Source organism: Lonchura striata, chromosome 8 (assembly GCF_046129695.1).
Source record: "Lonchura striata isolate bLonStr1 chromosome 8, bLonStr1.mat, whole genome shotgun sequence".
Classification (NCBI taxonomy): Eukaryota; Metazoa; Chordata; class Aves; order Passeriformes; family Estrildidae; genus Lonchura; species Lonchura striata.
The window spans coordinates 2,099,508-2,120,961 of record NC_134610.1 but is presented as its reverse complement, the minus strand read 5'-3'; the positions used below and the strand labels follow the sequence as shown (position 1 = coordinate 2,120,961).

The following is a 21,454-nucleotide window of genomic DNA, read 5'->3' as shown; positions in this document are numbered from 1 at the left end:
AGGGACAGGGACGGGACAGGGACAGTGACAGCGACAGGGACGGGAGAGGGACAGGGACGGGACAGGGACAGAGATGGGACAGGGACAGGGACAGGACAGGGACAGGACAGGGACAGGGACAGAGACAGGGATAGTGACAGAGGATGGGACATTGACAGGGATAGAGACGGGACAGTGACAGTGACAGCGACCGCGACAGGACAGGGAGAGGGACAGGGACAGTGACAGGGATAGTGACAGAGGATGGGACATTGACAGGGATAGAGACGGGACAGGGACAGTGACAGGGATAGTGACAGTGACGGGAGAGGGACAGGGATAGAGATGGGACAGGGACAATGACAGGGACAAAGATGGGACAGCGACAGAGATCGCGATAGGACAGTGACAGCGACGGGACAGTGACAGCGACGGGACAGTGACTGGGACCGCGACCGCGACAGAGACGGGTCAAGGACAGGACAGTGACAGGGATCGTGACAGGACAGGGACGGTGACAATGACAAGGACAGTACAGGGACGGGACAGTGACGGATACCACGACAGGGACGGGACAGTAACAGGGATCGCGACACAGCAGTGACAGCGACAGGGACGGGACAGTGACAACGGCAGGACAGGGACGGCGACAAGACAGGGACAGTGATTGAGACAGCGACAGGGGCGGCGACAGGAGAGGGACACGACAGCGATGGTGACAGTGACAGTGACAGTGACAGGGACAGGGATGGTGACAGTGACAGTGACAGTGACAGGGATGGTGACAGCGATGGTGACAGCGGAGTCCCGAATCCCCGCCTGGTTTGGGATAATCCCGAGCTCGGCGGAGAATTCCCGCGGGTCCCGTTTGCCGAAGGAGCCGCTGGGAGCGTCCCCGGAACCCGGCGCCGATCCCGGGCCCATCCCGAGCCAATCCCGGGACCATCCCGGGCCAATCCCGGGCCAATCCCGGGTCCATCCCGGGCCAATCCCGGGCCAATCCCGGGCCAATCCCGGGTCCATCCCGAGCCCATCCCGGGCCCATCCCGGTCCATCCCGGGCCCATCCCGAGCCCATCCCGAGCCCATCCCGAGCCCATCCCGGGCCCATCCCGGTCCATCCCGGGCCCATCCCGAGCCCATCCCGGACCCATCCCGGGCCCATCCCGGACCCATCCCGAGCCCATCCCGGGTCCATCCCGGTCCATCCCGAGCCCATCCCGGGTCCATCCCGGTCCATCCCGAGCCCATCCCGGGCCCATCCCGAGCCCATCCCGAGCCCATCCCGGGCCCATCCCGGGCCCATCCCGGTCCATCCCGGGCCCATCCCGGGCCCATCCCGGTCCATCCCGGGTCCATCCCGAGCCCATCCCGGGTCCATCCCGGGCCCATCCCGAGCCCATCCCGGGCCCATCCCGGTCCATCCCGGGCCCATCCCGAGCCCATCCCGGTCCATCCCGGTCCATCCCGGTCCATCCCGGTCCATCCCGGGCCCATCCCGAGCCCATCCCGGTCCATCCCGGTCCATCCCGGTCCATCCCGGGTCCATCCCGGGTCCATCCCGGGCCCATCCCGGTCCATCCCGGTCCATCCCGGTCCATCCCGGCCCCATCCCGACCCCATCCCGGGTCCATCCCGGTCCATCCCGGCCCCATCCCGACCCCATCCCGGGTCCATCCCGGTCCATCCCGGCCCCATCCCGAGCCCATCCCGAGCCCATCCCGGTCCATCCCGGGTCCATCCCGAGCCCATCCCGAGCCCATCCCGGTCCATCCCGGTCCATCCCGGTCCATCCCGAGCCCATCCCGGTCCATCCCGGTCCATCCCGGTCCATCCCGGGTCCATCCCGAGCCCATCCCGAGCCCATCCCGGTCCATCCCGGGCCCATCCCGGTCCATCCCGGGTCCATCCCGGTCCATCCCGGTCCATCCCGGTCCATCCCGGGCCCATCCCGAGCCCATCCCGGTCCATCCCGGTCCATCCCGGTCCATCCCGGTCCATCCGGTCCGAAGCTCCTGGGCCGGGAAGGCCCGGCCTAGTCCCGGTACGGTCCGGCTCGTCCCGCTGCAGGAGCGGCGCTCGGAGCGTCCCGTCACCGCGTCCCCGCCCAGCTCATTAACGCCCGCCTCATTAACACGCCCTAATTAACGCAGCTCCGGCAGCGAGGAAGCAGCGCCTGGAAAGGAGATGCCAACACCCGGGACAGGCGGAAAACCGCTGGAATTCCTAAATTTAACTAGAGAAATCCCTAAAATTCCTCATTTCCAGCAGAAAACCGCTGCAATTCCTAAATTTAACCAGAGAAATCCCTAGAAATCCTCATTTCTGGCAGAAAACTTCTGGAATTCCTAAACTCCAGCAGAGAAATCCCTAGAAATCCTCATTTCTGGCAGAAAACCGCTGCAATTCCTAATTTTAACCAGAGAAATCCCTAAAAAATCCTAATTTCTGGCAGAAAACCTCTGGAATTCCTAAACTCCAGTAGAGAAATCCCTAAAAATCCTCATTTCCAGCAGAAAACCGCTGGAATTCCTAATTTTAACCAGAGAAATCCCTAAAAATCCTAATTTCTGGCAGAAAACCTCTGGAATTCCTAAACTCCAGCAGAGAAATCCCTAAAAATCCTCATTTCCAGTGGAAAACCGCTGGGATTCCCAAATTCAACAGAATCCATGTGGGATATTCTGAAAAATCAGGAATTTACTCATGGAAGGGGCTCTCCTGAATTTTGTGGCCTTGGGATTGAATTTTCCAGGGAGATTTCTTCATTCCAGGTGATTTCACCAAGGAAGGAAAAGTGTGTTTTACAGGAGATGTTATGCAAAAAAAATTATATATATATATATATATAAATTTTAGATAGACATCTTTATAAAAATCGACCTTCAGCACTGTTTGTTTTGAGTGATTTTTAATATAAAAATCAACATTTTTTTGGTCTCATCCCCAGCCAAACCTGGAATTCTGCTGCCCTTTCACCCATCTCTGGTTTTGAGAGTTTTAATCTCATTTTCTACGCAAATTCCACCCAGCTCTGGAGATTCCCAAAAAAAAATCCAAGCCTGTGCCTCTTGTGGAATCTCCCTGGATCTGAACCCCCCCTGCACCAATTTGGGGTTCCCTGGGCTCCAAACCCCACAAATGCTGAGCTGCACCATTATTTATTTTTTCCTTTTTTTTTTTTTTCTTTGAAATGTTTTAATTGTTTTTTAACAGGTGTAAATTCTTGTACATTTGTATAAATAAAAGGGTTAAATATTCACTGTGAAGTGTCTGATGAAATTCCAGCCGTGGAATTAAGAGGGGGGGAAAAAAAGCCAGGGCAGGTTAAATGTGATAAAATGATGGAAAATACAGAATTTTCCCAGGGCAGAGAGGGAAAATAGAATCCAGGGATTCCCAAAATAAATGGGAATTCCTCAGATTTGTGCCCAGCATAAAACAATTTATACCAAATTATTTATACAGTTTATACCTGAAGGAGCAGGAGGAAAACATGGGAATGATTCGTTATTTCCAGGGGGAAATGAAATAAAATTCCCAAACTACAGCTCAGGTTTGGGGATTTTTTGGGACATAAAGAAAAGGGGACAGGGAGCAGCCAGGTGGTGCTGGGGATGAGCTCCATAAAGAAAAGGATGGAGTTAAATCCCTGAATTTCCTTGGATTCCTGCTCACATTCCTGCCTGGAACAATTACTCACATTTTGTCCATGCTTTTGTCCCTAAATTGTGAATTTTTATGATTTTTTCCTCACTCCCAAATGTCAGCAAGGATCTCAACCTCTCCCCTCATTCCCTGATTTCCTTTTCCACAAACATCCCTCTCCTCACCTCACCAGGGTGAAAATTCCAATATTCCAGGAATTTTCTGGATTTTCAAGCCCAGGGAGCAAAGCAAAAGGAGGGAGAAATGGAATTTCTGCAGGTCACCAGAGCAATCCTAAATAACTGCACTGCAGCATCTCATTCTGCTGTAATTAATTCATTCTACTGTAATTAATTCATTCTTCTGTAATTAATTCATTCTACTGGAATTCATTCTTTTCTGACTTCAAGGCGCTTCAACTCCAGGTTTTTTGGGGCAAAACCTGGGGAAAATCCCTTTTTTCCCTATTTCTGCTCTATCAAATTCTGGTATTTTTAAGGCTCAAAAAGCTTTTTTTATTTTTTGGGAATTACAGGGAAATGCAGATTCCTGGAGAGCTCCCCAGCTCACAGAATCCATGCGGGATATTCTGAAAAAATCAGGAATTTGCTCATGGAAGGGGCTCTCCTGGATTTTGTGGCCTTGGGACTGAATTTTCCAGGGAGTTTCTTGGAGGTTGGAAATCCCAGCTGGCACAAAACCCACCTGGGTGTTTAGACCCTACTTGAGTTCAGTGATTTTTAAATACATATATAAATATTTATTGATATTTGTTTATATATATAAAATAAAATAATAGAAATATATTATTTCTTTATGTATTGATTTGTTTTTTATATATTTATATCTATAAAGGGGATTTTTTTCAGCTCCTCAGCAAAGAGTGGCAGCAACGTCCCCCTGGGGGTCCCTGTGCTCAGCACAACCAGATTGTCCCTCCAAAACCTGCTGGGAATTCCAGCCCTGGGAATTCCAGCCCTGGGAATTCCAATCCTGCAGAATTCCAATCACTGAGAATTCCAATCCTGGATAATTCCAATCCTGCAGAATTCCAATCACTGAGAATCCCAGTCACTGAGAATTCCAATCCTGGAGAATTCCAGTCACTGGGAACTCTAATCACTGAGAACTCCAATCACCGAGAATTCCAATCACTGAGAATTCCAATCACTGAGAACTCCAATCACCGAGAATTCCAATCACTGAGAATTCCAATCACTGAGAACTCCAATCACCGAGAACTCCAATCAACTCCAATCACCGAGAATTCCAATCACTGAGAACTCCAATCACCGAGAATTCCAATCACTGAGAACTCCAATCACCGAGAATTCCAATCACTGAGAATTCCAATCACTGAGAACTCCAATCACCGAGAACTCCAATCACCGAGAATTCCAATCACTGAGAACTCCAATCACCGAGAATTCCAATCACTGAGAATTCCAATCACTGAGAACTCCAATCACCGAGAATTCCAATCACTGAGAATTCCAATCCTGGGAATTCCAATCACTGAGAATTCCAATCACTGGGAACTCCAATCACTGAGAATTCCAATCCTGCAGAATTCCAATCACTGAGAATTCCAATTCTGGAGAATTCCAATCACTGGGAACTTCAATCACTGAGAATTCCAATCCTGCAGAATTCCAATCCTGGAGAATTCCAATCCTGCAGAGCTCCAATCCTGGAGAATTCCAATCCTGCAGAATTCCAATTCTGGAGAATTCCAATCCTGCAGAGCTCCAATCCTGGAGAATTCCAATCCTAGAGAATTCCAATAACTGAGAATTCCAATACTGAGAATTCCAATACTGAGAATTCCAATTCTGGAGAATTCCAATCCTGCAGAGCTCCAATCCTGGAGAATTCCAATCCTAGAGAATTCCAATAACTGAGAATTCCAATACTGAGAATTCCAATCACTGAGAATTCCAATCACTGAGAATTCCAATTCTGGAGAATTCCAATCCTGAGAATTCCAATCCTAGAGAATTCCAATCACTGAGAATTCCAATACTGAGAATTCCAATACTGAGAATTCCAATCCCTGCGAATTCCAATCTTGGGCTCGGCTCTGCAGCTGAACTGGCTCCCTGGGGAGTTTTCCGTTCCTTTGGAGGGGCTGCCGGGATCCCAGGGCTCAGATTCCTGTGGTGAGAGTCTGATCCCAAACCTTCGGCTCAAAGCCCAGCTTTGCATTGCTAAACCCGGCCTAAACTACCTCTTATTCCCTGGAAACAAAGGGAATTTGCCCCTGGAAAAGGCAGGACAGAGTCGGATCCTTGCAGCTGCCACGAGCTGGGCACAGGGACACGCAGCTCCTGGAAAAATCTGGGATTTTGGGAAAAGTCCCACTGGGAAGGGCACAAAAATTGCAAGTGGTTGTGAAATTGAGCTTTTTTGCTGCATTGAACACGAGCAGATGTGGATTTATTCCATAGGATTTAGAGCTGGTTTAAACGGGATCATTGCACACATTGCTGGAAAAGCGCCCCGAAAATGGGAATAAAAATAATGCTGGGCTCATTCCAGGGGGAAAAAAAATCAGTGCTCAGGTGAAGCCCTGGATGGATGAGGGAAGTAATTCCTCATTTTAATTGCAATTAAATTCATCAACGCTGAAGCAAAGTAATCAAGTGAAATAAACTTGAAATAAAGTTTATTTCAAGCGAAATTACTTAAACTTGCAGGGATTTGGATCCTGCTGCTCCCGGCCCATCCAGCCTGGCCTTGGACACTTCCAGGGATGCAGGGGCAGCCAAAATCCCAGAAATAATCCCAGAAATAACCCAGAAATAATTCCCAATTCTCCCCCCTCTTATATATGTTTTATATTTTTATATATTCTATATATTTTAATAAATAAATACTCAACAGCCAAGCCAGCTCAAGAGCAAGGGAGGGAATTGATTTATTTCCCCCAGCTTTTAAGTGGTAACAGGGTGGTTTTAAAATGAATTTCATTCCTAATGTGCAGGACTTCAAAAATATATTTTATATCTACATATATATAGTTATATATAGAAAGAAAATATATATATATTTTAGTGATGTATATTTATATATATTCAATATATATTTATATGTAAGCTATACTAGATATTATATTTAAATAGATATGTTTTCTATTTTTATATATTAGCTACTTTTATATTTACATAGATATGTTTCGTAATTTTTTATATTACATATATTTTAATATATATAAACCCTCAACAGCCAAAGCCAGCTCAAGAGAAGGGAAGGAATTAATTGAACATTGCTCAGGTTTATTTCCCCACAGCTTTTAAGTGGTTACAGGGTGGTTTTAAAAGTGTCTTCATTTCTCTGTACAGGACTTCAGAAATACTTTAAATATATTTTATATATTTTTATATAGATATATGAGAATGTTATATGTTTTTTATTATTTTTTATATTACATTCTATATACTTTATATATGTCCTTTTATATTTTTATATATTTCATATATTTCTATATAGCATATATTAGATATTTTTATATTTACATAGATATGTTTTATATTTTTATACATTATAGATATTTTTAGATCTATAAATCCTCAACATCCAAGGCCAGCTCAAGAGCAAGGGAAGGAATTAATTTAACATTGCTCAGGATTATTTCCCCCCACAACTTTTAAGTGGTTTATTTTGTATTCCAGAAGTTTGATTTTATAGCAGAAAGTTCAGTCTGGCTCTTGTGATGGGGGAGAAAAACACAACTGGAACAGCTCCAGCTCTTTTTGGGGATTAATGAGAAAATTCTATTTAGAAAAATATCAGGAATTGGAGCTCCACTCAAACCCTGACATAAATCAGTAAAATCCATGAGGTCAAGGCAAAATTCCCAATATTCCAGTGAGATTTCTGCCTCAGGAAAAGCCACTAGAAAAACTCTTTACAGGACAAAACTTAAAGAACCTGAAGTCAAAAATGAACACCCCAATCTTAACTGGATAAAAGCTGAAGATAAAACATCAAATCTTTAAGGTATTTACAATTTATGTGAAGAATTCCACGATTTTTCCAATGTTTATCCAAGAAAATTCCCCAAAGTGTCCAGTGAGAGCCCTCCAGTGTGGATTTTGCAAACAGACACAGCACACTGCACTTTCAACTTCCTTTAATCCTCTTGATGAGAAGAAGAAAAAAAACCAGGAATAAAATCTTTGCAGTAAAAAAAGCCCAAAAATTCAGTGAAAATCCCAGGATCCTCAGGCAGAGGGAACAAAGCTGAAGGATGGAAAATGGCTCCACACTGCCTGGGAGGAGATCCAAATCTGCTTTATTGCTTTTTTTATTTTTATTTTTATTTTTATTTTATTTTATTGCTTCAGCCCCAGAGCCAAAGTGCAAGGCACTGAAATTCCAGGTGTTGCAGTGTCCTGGAATTCTTGCCCTGTTGTTCCCCCCAAGGATCTGTTTTTGTGAGGCCTGACCAGCCTGGAACCTTCTTGCAGATACATCTTTTTAATTGCAATAATTGATCCTAATTGCTCTTTGCATTTCCAAATTCCAGAGGCAAGTCTAGATTGCATCCAAGTCCAGGAAAACAATGATGAGATCCAAGCGTTGCCCTATTATCTCTCTTTTTTTTTTTTTTGTATTTAATGACCTAAGAAAGTTACAAAAGCAACTTTAAATTACATTTAGGTATATAAGCTAATTAAATATATTTAGCTAACACTGAGAAAATAAATCCCAAGCACCATGAAGACAAAAAACAATAAGAGATGAGTAATTCCAGGATAATTAAGGATTTTGAGTTGGAGACCACTGAAAGTTGACCTCATTCTCATTTTCCAACAGCAAATGAGTGATTAGCTCAGATTTTATTAAGTTCTGTATTCTGGGAGAACAATTTTATGACTCATCCCATTTTTTTGGCCAGTTGCTAATTTCAGGAATGGCAGTTTGTTGGGAATTTCAGTGGCATTTTCAGAGGATTCCAAACACTAAATCGACCAGCGAAATAATGGTCGAGGCAAGATAAAATGGAAAATGTGAAAAGGAAATGGTAATTGTTTTGTTTCTCAATGCTGCCAATCCATATTCCAAACCCACAAGTGGTGAACACACATTCCCCAAAAGACCAGGAATAAATAACAGCTACTTTTATTCTCTAAGAACCTTGGGAACGAGGAACTCGCGACGATGCCGACGGAGAATCCAAGAACTCCACGAATCCCAAGAGGCCAAAAGGAGCTGGAGGGCTCAGTGGCCACTGAGCTTCCTCATGATGGGGCTGTGGGGCTCAGCGTTGGTGAAGATGCTGCCCACCACCACGTGGGTACCCCAAAGGTTGTGCCTGATCACCTTGCAGCAGCCCAGGTCATCCACGGCAAAGCCCAAGTGCCGGTAGCGCTCGTCGGTCTCCAGCAGGGAGTCGTTGGTGTAAGGCCCGAAAAACTGGAGGAAAATAGCAACACAATACAAATTTTCCACGTGAGGATTTGAATTCTGATGGATGGTTGAAGGATAAGCCCGAGTTTAGCTGTGTGGAGAAGTTTAGTGTTGAGCTGGAAAGGTTTTCCTTTCAAATCTCAATCCCACCAGCACTTTTGGAAAAGTGCGGGTGGGATTGGATTGGTTTTTCTGCTGCCTCTGCAGGAATTAAGGCAGAACCCTGCTAGGAACAGCACAAACAGGGCATGGACTAAGGAGAGAAACTTCCTAGGAAAGTGCAAAAGTTAACAATTTAACTTTGCAAAAAGACCCAAAAGAAAGGTGGTTAGAGGAGCAACAATGCGATTAACTTGCAAACAGATATTCAAATGAAACTGGTATTTAAATGAAACTGGTATTTAAATATTCAAATGAAACTGGTACTTAAATTAAACTGGTATTTAAGTATTTATGTTAAACTGGGATTTAAGTATTCATATTAAACTGGGATTTAAGTCGCACAGAGATATTTCAGTTCTTTATCTCAAGAGGAAGATTCTGACTTGAAACCCACTCCTGATTCTGGGCCAGGATGTTACTGCCGGAGTCTGAAGACAAAACCCCACTTCCATCAATCCCCAATTCCTTCAATGTCTGGAATTCTGGGAAGCTTCTCCAGCCCTGAAGGGCCTGTTCTGCCTTCCAGCCATGCCCTGTTTGCCTCTGTTGGCACAATAAATCCCTGCTTTTTGTAGTGTTTTTAAATCAAACCCCACTAAGCCCAGCTTTGCCACCGTCCCCTTGAACTGTGCTACGGTTTTAGCCGAGCTCAAACTAAAATCCATCTCCCACTGAAAGCTCCCACTGTTCCACAGCAACAAAAAGTTCATTTTTTTGGGGACAAAAGGATCATTAACAGGTGCAAAGAGGTTTTTTAAAGCCTTCACCCGCACAGGTGTCAGGGTTCCCAAGTTACCTGGGCAGGGCAGAAATACCCAAGGGATTTGGGGAATAAAACTTCTCCAGTTCCCTAAAAGCCAATTTCATTTCCTGACAATGCTGCTCCTGCACTCAGAGCTGCCACAGCTGAGCTCATAAATCTTAATTAATTCAAGGAATTATCCTGAAAAAGTTGGATTTAAGCCATATTCCACAGAGCAAGAAAGAACTTACTGCCAGTCCTGAGGTGGGATCAATGAAATCAGCCCAGTAGCCCTCAGCAGCAATTGCATAGCAGATTTCCTTGGCACCATTGATGAACTGGAAGGGAAAAATTTGGGAAAAGAAAAGTATCACATGAGGTTATCACACAAAATTAATTACTTCTCACTCTACCTGTTATAAATAAAATCCTTCATTTACTTACAGTTGTAAAAATTGGATTTTTCTCTGCAATTAGTGCACTAAGAAGCTCAAGGTTCCAAATTTATAAAAATATGATTTATTCAACTTCAGTCTCTTAAAGGTCCAAAAAAGGGAAATTTACCCTTTACAGCAGATTCTGTATTAGTTCAAAATAAGGAAAATTTACCCCTTGCAATAAAGTATGAGGGATTTTTACCCTTAAGAGAAAATTCTGTGTTAGTCCAAATTAAGGGAATTTTCCCCTTTATAGTAAATTCTGCGTTAGTTCAAAATAAGGAAAATTTATCCTTTACAGTAAATTCTATATTAGATCAATATGAGGCAATTTTATCCTTTGCAATACAAAATAAGGGAATTTTCCCCTTTACAGTCAATTCTGTGTTAGTTCAAAATAAGGCAAATTTATCCTTTACAATAAATTCTGTATCAGTTCAAAATGAGGCAATTTTACTCTTTACAGTAAATTATGAATTGGATCAAAATAAGGAAAATTTACTCTTTACAGTAAATTCTGTATTAGTTCAAAAAAGGGAAATTTATTTACCCTTTACAGCAAATTCTGTATTAGTTCAAAATGAGGTAATTTTATCTTTTGCAATACCAAATGAGGGATTTTTACCCTTTGCAGTAAATTCTGTGTTAGCTCAAAATAAAGGCAAAGTAATCCTTTACAATAAATTCTGTATTAGTTCAAAATGAAGAAAATTTACTCTTTACAGTAAATTCCGTATTAGTTAAAAAAAAAAGGAAAATTTACCCTTTACAGTAGATTCTGTATTAGTTCAAAATAAGGAAAATTTACCCCAGTAAATTCTGCATTTTGAAGTTTGCTGGCTCTGATGATTAATTATGCCCAAACTAGAAATTAAATCCCAAATATCCCAATTTTAGACACAACATTTCTGATCCAGGATCTCTTCTGGTCCCTCAGAGTGAGGTGAATAAACACTTGACCTGGATTTATGCAAATATTTTGATTTTAAACCAGATTAAAACACCAAAGAGCAACAGGCCAGAAATAATTCAAAGGAAAGAAGAGGCTGAAATGAAGGAATTTTAATTTCTCTGTCATTTTGTGCTGTTTCCTTTTTTTTTTTGGTGGATATGGACAGCCCACATTTGTGTTTTAGGGCATTCCCAGATTAATTTCAGGCAGAAATGTGATTTATTTCCAGCTGAAATGCTGGGTTTGGGGGTATTTTACAAAGATGAGGTAGAAATTGGTTTTTTTGAGGTGCTGAGGGCAGTGAACAGCGACACTTGCTGGGGAAATAGTAAAATTGTGGGAAATGGGAAATAAAGGAATTTTCAGAGCCCTCTAGAGGTAAAAGAACAAGACAAAGTTAAGATGAAAAAACAAAACTGAAATCCAGGGTAAAAAGAATTAAAAACATTCATTAAGTGGAAAAACCCCAGAGAAATTGGTGATTTTTTTTGTAGTTGACCAGTAAAAAGTGCAGTGGAATCTTAATTAAATGAATTAAACAGTAAATTATAATTAACAGTTATAATATAATTGTATTATAAATAATAGAAAAGAAAAATATAATATAGAACTATATAATATATATATGGAATGCAATATAATAGAAACATTTTTTAAAAAGAAATCAAACCCTAAAAAAAGTGAAACCCTAGAAATGCAGCAAAGCTTCATCAGTATATGAATACTTTATATTTGTATATATAATATATATAATATGTAATATATAGTATATAAATATGATGTATTAATACATATATATTATAATATATAATATATATTACATAGCATAGAATATAAATTTTTTAATAAATGACACCCTAAAGAAAGCAAAACCCCAGAAATGCAGCAAAGCTTCCTGAGTATATGAATATTTTATATTTACATGTATTATATAAATATAATACAATATATACGGTATAATAATATAATATATATTATATAATATATAACGTATATTATATAATACATAGTGTGCAAGGTAATATTTTATTTTCAATAAATGACACCCTAAAGCAAGTGAAACCCCAGAAATGCAGCAAAGTTTCATAAATATTTCATATATGTATATAAATATATATATATATGATATGCAATATACATTTTTTTCAATAAGTCACACCCTAAAGCAAGTGAAACCCTAGAAATGCAGCAAAGTTTCATAAATATTTCATATATATATATATATATATATATATATATATGGTATGCAATATCTATTTTTTTCAATAAATGACACCCTAAAGCAAGTGAAACCCCAGAAATGCAGCAAAGCTTCATGAATATTTCATATATATATATATATATATATGGTATGCAATATCTATTTTTTTCAATAAATGACACCCTAAAGCAAGTGAAACCCTAGAAATGCAGCAAAGTTTCATGAATATTTCATATATATATATATATGGTATGCAATATCTATTTTTTTCAATAAATGACACCCTAAAGCAAGTGAAACCCTAGAAATGCAGCAAAGTTTCATAAATATTTCATATATATATATAAATATATATATATATGATATGCAATATAAATTTTTTTCAATAAGTCACCCTAAAGCAAGTGAAACCCAAGAAATGCAGCAAAGATTCATGAATATTTTATATATATGTATATATAAAATATACAATATATATCTTATATATAATACATTATATATAATATATATACACGATATATAATATATATAACAATATGCAAGGAAATACAAATTCTTTTCTTAACAGATCACGCCGTAAAGGGAGTGAAGTCCCAGAAACGCAGCAGAGCTTTATGGATATTCCATATATAAGCGTGTATGTAAACATGCAATGCAGGGTCACATTTTTCACTCAATTCTGCCCCAGAGCAGCTGGCGGGGCGGGCTCGGGCGCAGCGGCGCGCTCACCTTGTCCAGGAGCTGCTCGCGCTCCTGCTGCGCCTCGGCGCTCCAGGCGCTCATGTCCTGCGCGCTGCGCTGCGTCACCGTCAGCACCGTCAGGCTGCGCGGGCCCAGCGCGGGGAACAGCGGCTGCAGCTCTGCAACGGGACAAACACACGGCTGCAGGTCTGCAGTGGGACAAACACACGGCTGCAGCTCTGCAACGGGCAAAAAACACGGCTGCAGGTCTGCAACGGGCAAAAAACACGGCTGCAGGTCTGCAGTGGCACAAACACACGGCTGCAGGTCTGCAGTGGCACAAACACACGGCTGCAGGTCTGCAACGGGCAAAAAACACGGCTGCAGGTCTGCAGTGGCACAAACACACGGCTGCAGGTCTGCAGTGGCACAAACACACGGCTGCAGGTCTGCAACGGGCAAAAAACACGGCTGCAGGTCTGCAGTGGGACAAACACACGGCTGCAGGTCTGCAATGGGACAAACACACGGCTGCAGGTCTGCAAAGGGACAAACACACGGCTGCAGGTCTGCAAAGGGCACAAACACACGGCTGCAGGTCTGCAAAGGGCACAAACACACGGCTGCAGGTCTGCAAAGGGCACAAACACACGGCTGCAGGTCTGCAGTGGCACAAACACACGGCTGCAGGTCTGCAGTGGCACAAACACACGGCTGCAGCTCTGCAAAGGGACAAACACACGGCTGCAGGTCTGCAGTGGGACAAACACACGGCTGCAGGTCTGCAAAGGGCAAAAAACACATTGCTGCTGCTGTGCCACTGCAACAGGGAAACAAACACATTGCTGCTGCTCTGCTGCCCTGATTTTTAACAGTGTTATCTTTTCTTTTATAATTATTTTTCAAGTTTTGAAGTTCTCATAAAGCTTCTTTCGCCTTCTGGTAATGTTTGCATATTTGAGAGTCAGAGTCCCACACAATTTCATGTTTAAATAGAATATTTACAGATTTCCCTGTGGGTGGAGAGCAATGATTGATTGATTTTGGAGCAGTGTGGTTGGACAGTGGCAATTCCATCCTCCAACCCACGTCACCTTTGGAATTGTGGAAATTCCCAATATTTGAATAAATCTGGGTCTTTTTCTCTTTGGAACTTCCCAAGCTCTGTGAGCTCATTTCGTGTCCAACAGCGACACTGCCCTGCCAGGCAGCGTCCCTCCCACCCACAGCAACATTCAGGCACACTGCCTCTTTAAATTCAGTTTATTTCATTTGGTTTTCTTGGCATTGTTGATTATTTATTTTTATTATTTCTTTGAATTTTGATTATTTATATTCATTATTTAATTTTTGTTATTATTTATGGATAATAAATAGCAATCAAATTATAGTGGATTTAATATATTAATATATTCATATATTAAAAATATGAATATATTTTTCTAATTAATATATTATATTAATATGTTTTTATATTATATATGTGTGTATTTGTAAATATATATATATTAATAAAAAATATTATTATATTTTTTGACACTGCCCTGCCATGGCAGCTCCCCATTCCAGCCAGAGCAACATTCAGGCACACTGCGCTTTAAATTGGTTTTATTTAATTAGGTTTTCTCTTAATTTTGCATTTATTGTTATAATGTATGGATAAATAAACATAAATCAAATTCTATTAAATTTAAAATATAAACATAGATGTTCATCTACTTAAAAATACATATATTTATGTAATTTATAAAACTATATTTCTATTAATAAAATATTCTTATTTTAATTCTTTAATAGCTAATATTTTAATTATTTAATATAAAATGTATATATTAATATAATAATTTATATATTAAACGGCATTAATATATTTCTATTATTAAGAAGAAAAATATTATTCTTATTTTTATTTATTTTTTATTTTTCATTTAATTAAATGGTTCTTGCTTAATTTTGGTCATTTCCTTCCTCAATAAATTCAAACCACAAATTCAGTGCTGGCAGAAGTTCCATGATTCCCATTTCTTAAATTCCAAAGGATTTAACAACTGGATTTTGGGTAAGGAATTAAATCCAGAATTTCCCTGGCACTAAAACCACAAATAAAAATTACATTTTAAATAAAGTATTGAATATCGTCAGCAGCAAAGCTTTGGTTTCCATTCTATTCTGCTTTATTCCCATTTAATTTTGGTCATTTCTTTCCTAAATAAATTAAATATACAAATTTAGTTCTGGCAGAAGTTCCATGAGGAATTAACTCCAGAATTTCCCTGGCACTAAAACAACAACTGGAAATTACCTTTGAAATGAAGTTATTTAATATTGTCAGCAGCAAATATATTAAAAAATGGATATAATAAAAAATATTAAGTGAAATATTGCCAACAGCAATTGGTTTCCATTGTGCCCAAAGGGATTTTTGTAATTAACAACTCAGAATTAACTTTTCACTGGTTTTCCATGGCAAAGTGGAATTTTGCTGGAAATAAAAATGTCAATAAAAATGAACCTTTTCTCAGCAGCTCAGGACAGGCTTGCACTGCACACTCCACCTTGGCATTCTCAAAGTAGGTCTCAGCATTATTGATCTGCTGCTTCTGGGGAGCATCAGAGCCCTAAAAAGCACCAAAATCCACATTTTATCACTTAATATCCATCAGGAACTACTCAAAATATCAAAATATGCTTTAGTGATCAGACTCACTGAGCAGTTTCAGGTGTTTGCAGTGGCACTTCACATTTTTAATATTAAAATGAAAATAATTAATAAATAATAATAATAAATTTAAAATTAAAAATAATTTCCATATAAAAATTGAAATAATATTATTAAAGATACTTAAAGTTATTAAAAGTTACTTAAAGTATGAAAATATATTAAAAAGTAGATATGAAATTATATAGATTTGAAAATACAGATATGAAAATAAAGATAAAAATAAAGATAAAATATAGATATGAAAATATATTAGAATATAAGATAGAATTTATATATAGAATATGCAAATGGAATATAGATTATAAATAGACTATATAGATAGAATATATAGATAGACTATGTAGAATTTATATATAGATTATATAAATAGACTATAGATAGAATATACAGAATACAATATATAAATATATAAAAACATATGTAAGTATATAAATATACATATAAATATATACACAATAAATATATATATAATATATAAAACCATAAATTTTTATTAATTAGATCTGAGGGAATGCTGGGATCATGCTGCCATTATAAATGGATAATTTATTATAATTTTTATTAATATTTTACTGTTTTTATTCATTATAATTTTATTTAAAATCTTATAGCAATTAATTTTATTGATTAAGAATTGTATTGTGTTTTTATTATATTAATAATGATAAATCTGAATAGCTACCAGAATCCTCTCACTGTGAAATTGAGGCATTCCTGGGTGAATTCCATGGGTTTTAGAACTGAACTTTGCCCAAACTTTGTAAATCCAGATCCATGAAATAAAACACTGAAGGAAAATTCTAATTTTATTGGTTGTATTCATAATAATGAATTTCTCATTTTGTATTTGGTGGACTTCCAGGTGCATTTCATGGTTTTTAGAACTAAACATTACCCAAACTTTGCAAATGTGAATCCATTAAATAAATACTGAAGGAAAATTCAGATTTTACTGGGTGCATTCATAATGATGAATCTCTCATTGGGGCGTTGGGGATTTATCTGTTAATTCCACTATTTTAGAACTAAACATTGCTCCAACTTTGCAAACCCAAAGCCATTCAATAAAATACTGAAGGAAAATGTCAATTTTACTGGGTGTATTCATAATGATGAATCTCCCATTGTAAAATTGAGGGATTCCTGGGTGAATTCCATTATTTTCAGAACTAAACATCACCCAAACTTTGCAAATCCAGAGCCATTCAATAAAATACTGAAGGAAATTCCAATTTTATGGGTGCATTCATAATGATGAATGTGGAACACTGCCAGAATCCTCTCATTGTAACGCTGGTGGTTTCCTTGTTGAATTTTATGGTTTTTAGAACTGAACATTGCCCAAACTTTGCAAATCCATGAAATAAAACACTGAAATTCCAATTTTGCTGGGTATATTCATGATGATGAATCTGGAACACACTGCCCAAACTCTGCAAATCCATGCAATAAAACACTGAAGGAAAATTCTAATTTTACTGGTTTTATTCATAATGAATCTCTCATTTTGAGTTTGGTGGACTTCTGGGTGAATTCCATGGTTTTCAGCACTAAACATTGCCCAAACTTTGCAAATCCAGAGCCACTCAATAAAATACTGATGGAAAATTCCAATTTTACTGGTTGTATTCATAATGAATATCTCATATTGAGTTTGGTGGACTTCTGGGTGAATTCCATGGTTCTTTAGCACTAAACTTTGCAAATGTGAATCCATTAAATAAATACTGAAGGAAATTTCATTTTTACTGGGCAAGAAACAGCGAGACTTGGTCAACAGCAGGTTTGAAGCGTGAAATCCTCCCATTAAATCCCTGCTAAAATTCTGTTTCAGACCAGCCTGAAATGTTTCTGCCTAAGCACACCCTTCAGGGCAGTTTGTGTGGGAGCGGCCCGTGCAGGAAATGGATTTTTGGGGAGGTGCAGAGGGGGTGCCTCACCTGGAGCTCGCCCATGCACTGAGCCATGACGAGCTGGTGGCGGTCGGCGGCCGAGGGCTCGGCCAGGAGGTCGGGCAGGCTCGGGGGGCGGCGGGGCGGCGCGGTGCCCTGCAGGTGGCACCCGAAGCCCATGTGCCCGGGCAGCTGGAACCGCTGGTCCTGCGGCCCGAAGGGCCCCATCAGCTCGTCCGGCCACACCGTCCGGGGACCTGCGGCGCCGCAGAGACAGCGACGGGCACGGGGGGAGAAAACACAAGTGGGAAATCACAAAAGGAAGAAGGGAATCCCACAAAAGTCAGGGAATGCCAAAAGCGGGCTGGGAATGCCAAAAGCGGGCAGGGAATGCCAAAAATCAAGCAGGAAATCCCAAAAGCGGGCCGGGAATCCCAAAAAACAAGCAGGAAATCCCAAAAAACAAGCAGGAAATCCCAAAAGCGGGCAGGGAATCCCAAATATCAGGAAATCCAAAACGCAGTCAGGAAATGCCAAAAAACAAGCAGGAAATGCCAAAAAACAAGCAGGAAATCCCAAAAACGGGCAGGGAATCCCAAAAACGGGCAGGGAATCCCAAATGTCAGGAAATCCAAAAAGCAAGCAGGAAATGCCAAAAAAACAAGCAGGAAATCCCAAAAAACAAGCAGGAAATCCCAAAAGCGGGCAGGGAATCCCAAATATCAGGAAATCCAAAACGCAGTCAGGAAATGCCAAAAAACAAGCAGGAAATGCCAAAAAACAAGCAGGAAATGCCAAAAAAAACAAGCAGGGAATCCCAAAAATGGGCAGGGAAACCCAAAAGCAGGCAGGGAATCCCAGAAGTCAGGAAATCCAAAACACAAGCAGGAAATGCCAAAAAGCAAGCAGGAAATGCCAAAAAAACAAGCAGGGAATCTCAAAAGCGGGCAGGGAATCCCAAAAGGAAGCAGGAAGTCCCAAAAAACAAGCAGGAAATCCCAAACGCCGTCAGGAAATGCCAAAAAACAAGCAGGAAATGCCAAAAACAGGCAGGGAATCCCAAAAGCGGGCCGGGAATGCCAAAAAACAAGCAGGGAATCCCAAAAAGAAGCAGGGAATCCCAAAAAGAAGCAGGGAATCCCAAAAAACAGCAAAGAAATACAAAAAACAGTCAGGAAATCCCCAAGTGGATCAGGAAAACCCAAAAAACAGCAGGGAAACACAAAAAACAGTCAGGAAACGCCAGAAATTGGCAGAAATTTGCCTTTTTTCCCCTTAAATTTGCTTTTTTCCCCCCTAAATTTAATTTTTTTCTCCATAAATTGAATTTTTCTTACATAAATCAGGAGGTGCAGCAGCCACGTGAGGCTCATCTGAGCCAGAGGATCCTGCAGTGGAAAAAGCTTTGGCATTCCCAACTCTTTTGAGCAAGGAATAAAAGCCTGGGAGGTAGGTGACCAATCTTGCTCTGTTACAGAGCACCTGGAGAGAGAAGAAAAATTAAAATAATTCATTAATAATACCATAAATTAATAATAAAAATCAAATTAAGCATTTAAACACAACTCTGTGAGTGACCAAAAAAAAATCCTCCTTCAAGAGTTCTGTTAAAATTTGAATTATGACCAGCTGTAACGTCAAGTTGTAAAAGTGTTTTTTTGTTGTTTCAAGAAAAGAAAAAACTTTAAAAACAAGTGGGTTTAGTGTTAATTAAAGCCCTGAAAATTTAAAACAGCACCACTGAAACACCAAAATTTAAATTAAATTATGGCTAGGGATTGTCTCTGTGGTTGTTTCCTGGAAAATACAAATCCCACCTGCCACAGTGTGGGTGGTTTTTTTTGGAAAATTCAATTTTTCAGGTGAGGAATAGCAACTCTTTTTGAGAAAATAACATGAAAGGATTTTCCTTAAGTGCTGCAGCTTTGATTCTATAGAAAATGATGCAATTTTATATCAAAAAGAGGGACTTTCAGAAGTAATTTACTTTTAAAAAGAAGAAAATAAATGCTGCTATGTGGATGTTAAATATAAAAATTTTAAACATTCAAAAAATTTAAAGCATCAGGACCTAAGGCAGTTTCTCATCCAGCACTTCTGTGTAAATATAAAATAATTTCTACCAAATTATACAAAAACTCAAATGCTTCAAGACGTATTTAATTTATGACTTAAATCAATTATTTACAGCTCAAGCCTGGAGCTGTCTCCTTCTGAAACAGCTTTAAAAGGTTCCTGTAATACAACAAAAATCTGATTCCACTCTCAAATCTTATTTTTTTATCGTGTCAAATCGCTGTTGAAATTAATTTTGGCATGATGAGGATGTTATAAACAGATGTAAACAATCACAGCCAACATGTAATTAGCAGAAAAAAGAATTTTTCCTTATGCTCAGCCTGGGTTAACAGGGAGATGTCGCTAATTACAGCTCATTTATGCAAATATTGACACACCTGGCATTAGAATAATTCATGAATTATTCATGTCCCCGCGGCGAGAGCAATAAAAACAATCAATAAAAGGTGTTTTATGCTGGAATCAGCTGAGTGCCACCAACAGAATCCCTCTGTGGCTGAGCGCAGGGTGACAGAAAAAGCAGAGAAAAAATGGATTTAATCTTTAATTCCATTCTTAAAATGGGATATTCCAAGTGGAGCTGGATTGGGATTTTAGGGAGAAATTCTTCCCTGGGAGGCTGTGAGGTCCTGTATACTGGAAGCTGTCCCTGCCCACGGCACGGAGTGGGAATTAAATGATTTTAAGGGTTTTTTTTGTTTGTTTTTTGTTTTTTTTCCCCACCCAAACCTGTTTGCAATTCCATTTAATCCTGAATTCCGCCGTTCCTGGGACATCCGCACTCACTCACATTGGCCATGACGCTGCTCTCCCCTCGCTGCCAGGCCCGGACACGCCTGGAAAAGAGAAGGGAAGAAAGGAAACAACAGAAAAAGGACGAGGAAAAATAAGAAAAGAGAAAAGGGAATTAAAAAAAGGCGCTGAACTCCCCGGCCACGGAGCCCCCTCACAGCCCGCACGGCCTCCCCGCCTCCCCGCAGCGGCGCCGCCGCGGACAGACAGCGGCAGCCGATGGCAAGGGAGGAGGAAACTGGAAATTGGAGAAGGAAACGGGAAAAGGGAGCGGGGAAAGGGAGAAATAAGCGAGGAAAAAAGGAAAATAAAAACGAAGCCCCGGCCCCCCTCACCCCTTCCTGCAAAATGGCGGCGCTCACCCGCCCCCGCCGCGCCCTCGCCGCGCGCCACCAGGCCCAGCCAGCCGATCCGCCGAACGCCTCGATGCGCGCGGCGCGGAACCGCGCGGGATCCGCCGCTCGGCGTTCGGTTGCTCAGGGCCGCGGGAGGGGGAGGTGGAGGCCGTGAGGGGAAGGCGGCGATGGCGGCGGGGCCGGCGAGGTTCCCGTGGGAGCGGCGGGGCCGGGATCGGGAGCGGCGGGGCCGCGGTGTCCCCTCGGAGCCCCCTCGGTGTCCCCGAGCCGGCTCTGCCCCGTGTGCGGGGCGGAGAAGCGCGGCCGGGCGGCGGGGCTGTTCCCGCGCGGGGCAGCAGGGGGCGCGCACGGAGCGGCAGCCGCCCCTCCTCGCCCTCAGCGTTCCCGGGAATTCCCAAAA

At 41.1% G+C, this 21,454-nt stretch overlaps 1 protein-coding gene across 2 annotated transcripts; it reads right to left on the bottom strand.

Moving 5' to 3' along the window:
• Nucleotides 1-7,741: 7,741 nt before the first annotated feature.
• On the bottom strand, nucleotides 7,742-21,066 carry MMADHC (metabolism of cobalamin associated D). Of its 2 annotated transcripts, XM_077784889.1 has the most exons (8): nucleotides 21,034-21,066; nucleotides 20,697-20,742; nucleotides 19,165-19,309; nucleotides 17,876-18,084; nucleotides 15,726-15,831; nucleotides 13,262-13,392; nucleotides 10,194-10,280; nucleotides 7,742-9,044 (listed from the first exon to the last, which is right to left on the bottom strand). In XM_077784889.1, exons 2-8 carry the CDS (start codon nucleotides 20,703-20,705, stop codon nucleotides 8,850-8,852), a joined length of 882 nt encoding a protein of 293 aa, XP_077641015.1. In that variant the 5' UTR covers nucleotides 20,706-20,742; nucleotides 21,034-21,066; the 3' UTR covers nucleotides 7,742-8,849. The 2 variants fall into 2 exon arrangements, with proteins under 2 accessions (XP_077641015.1, XP_077641014.1); XM_077784888.1 differs by lacking the exon at nucleotides 21,034-21,066 and having other exon boundaries at nucleotides 20,697-21,022.
• Nucleotides 21,067-21,454: the final 388 nt, after the last annotated feature.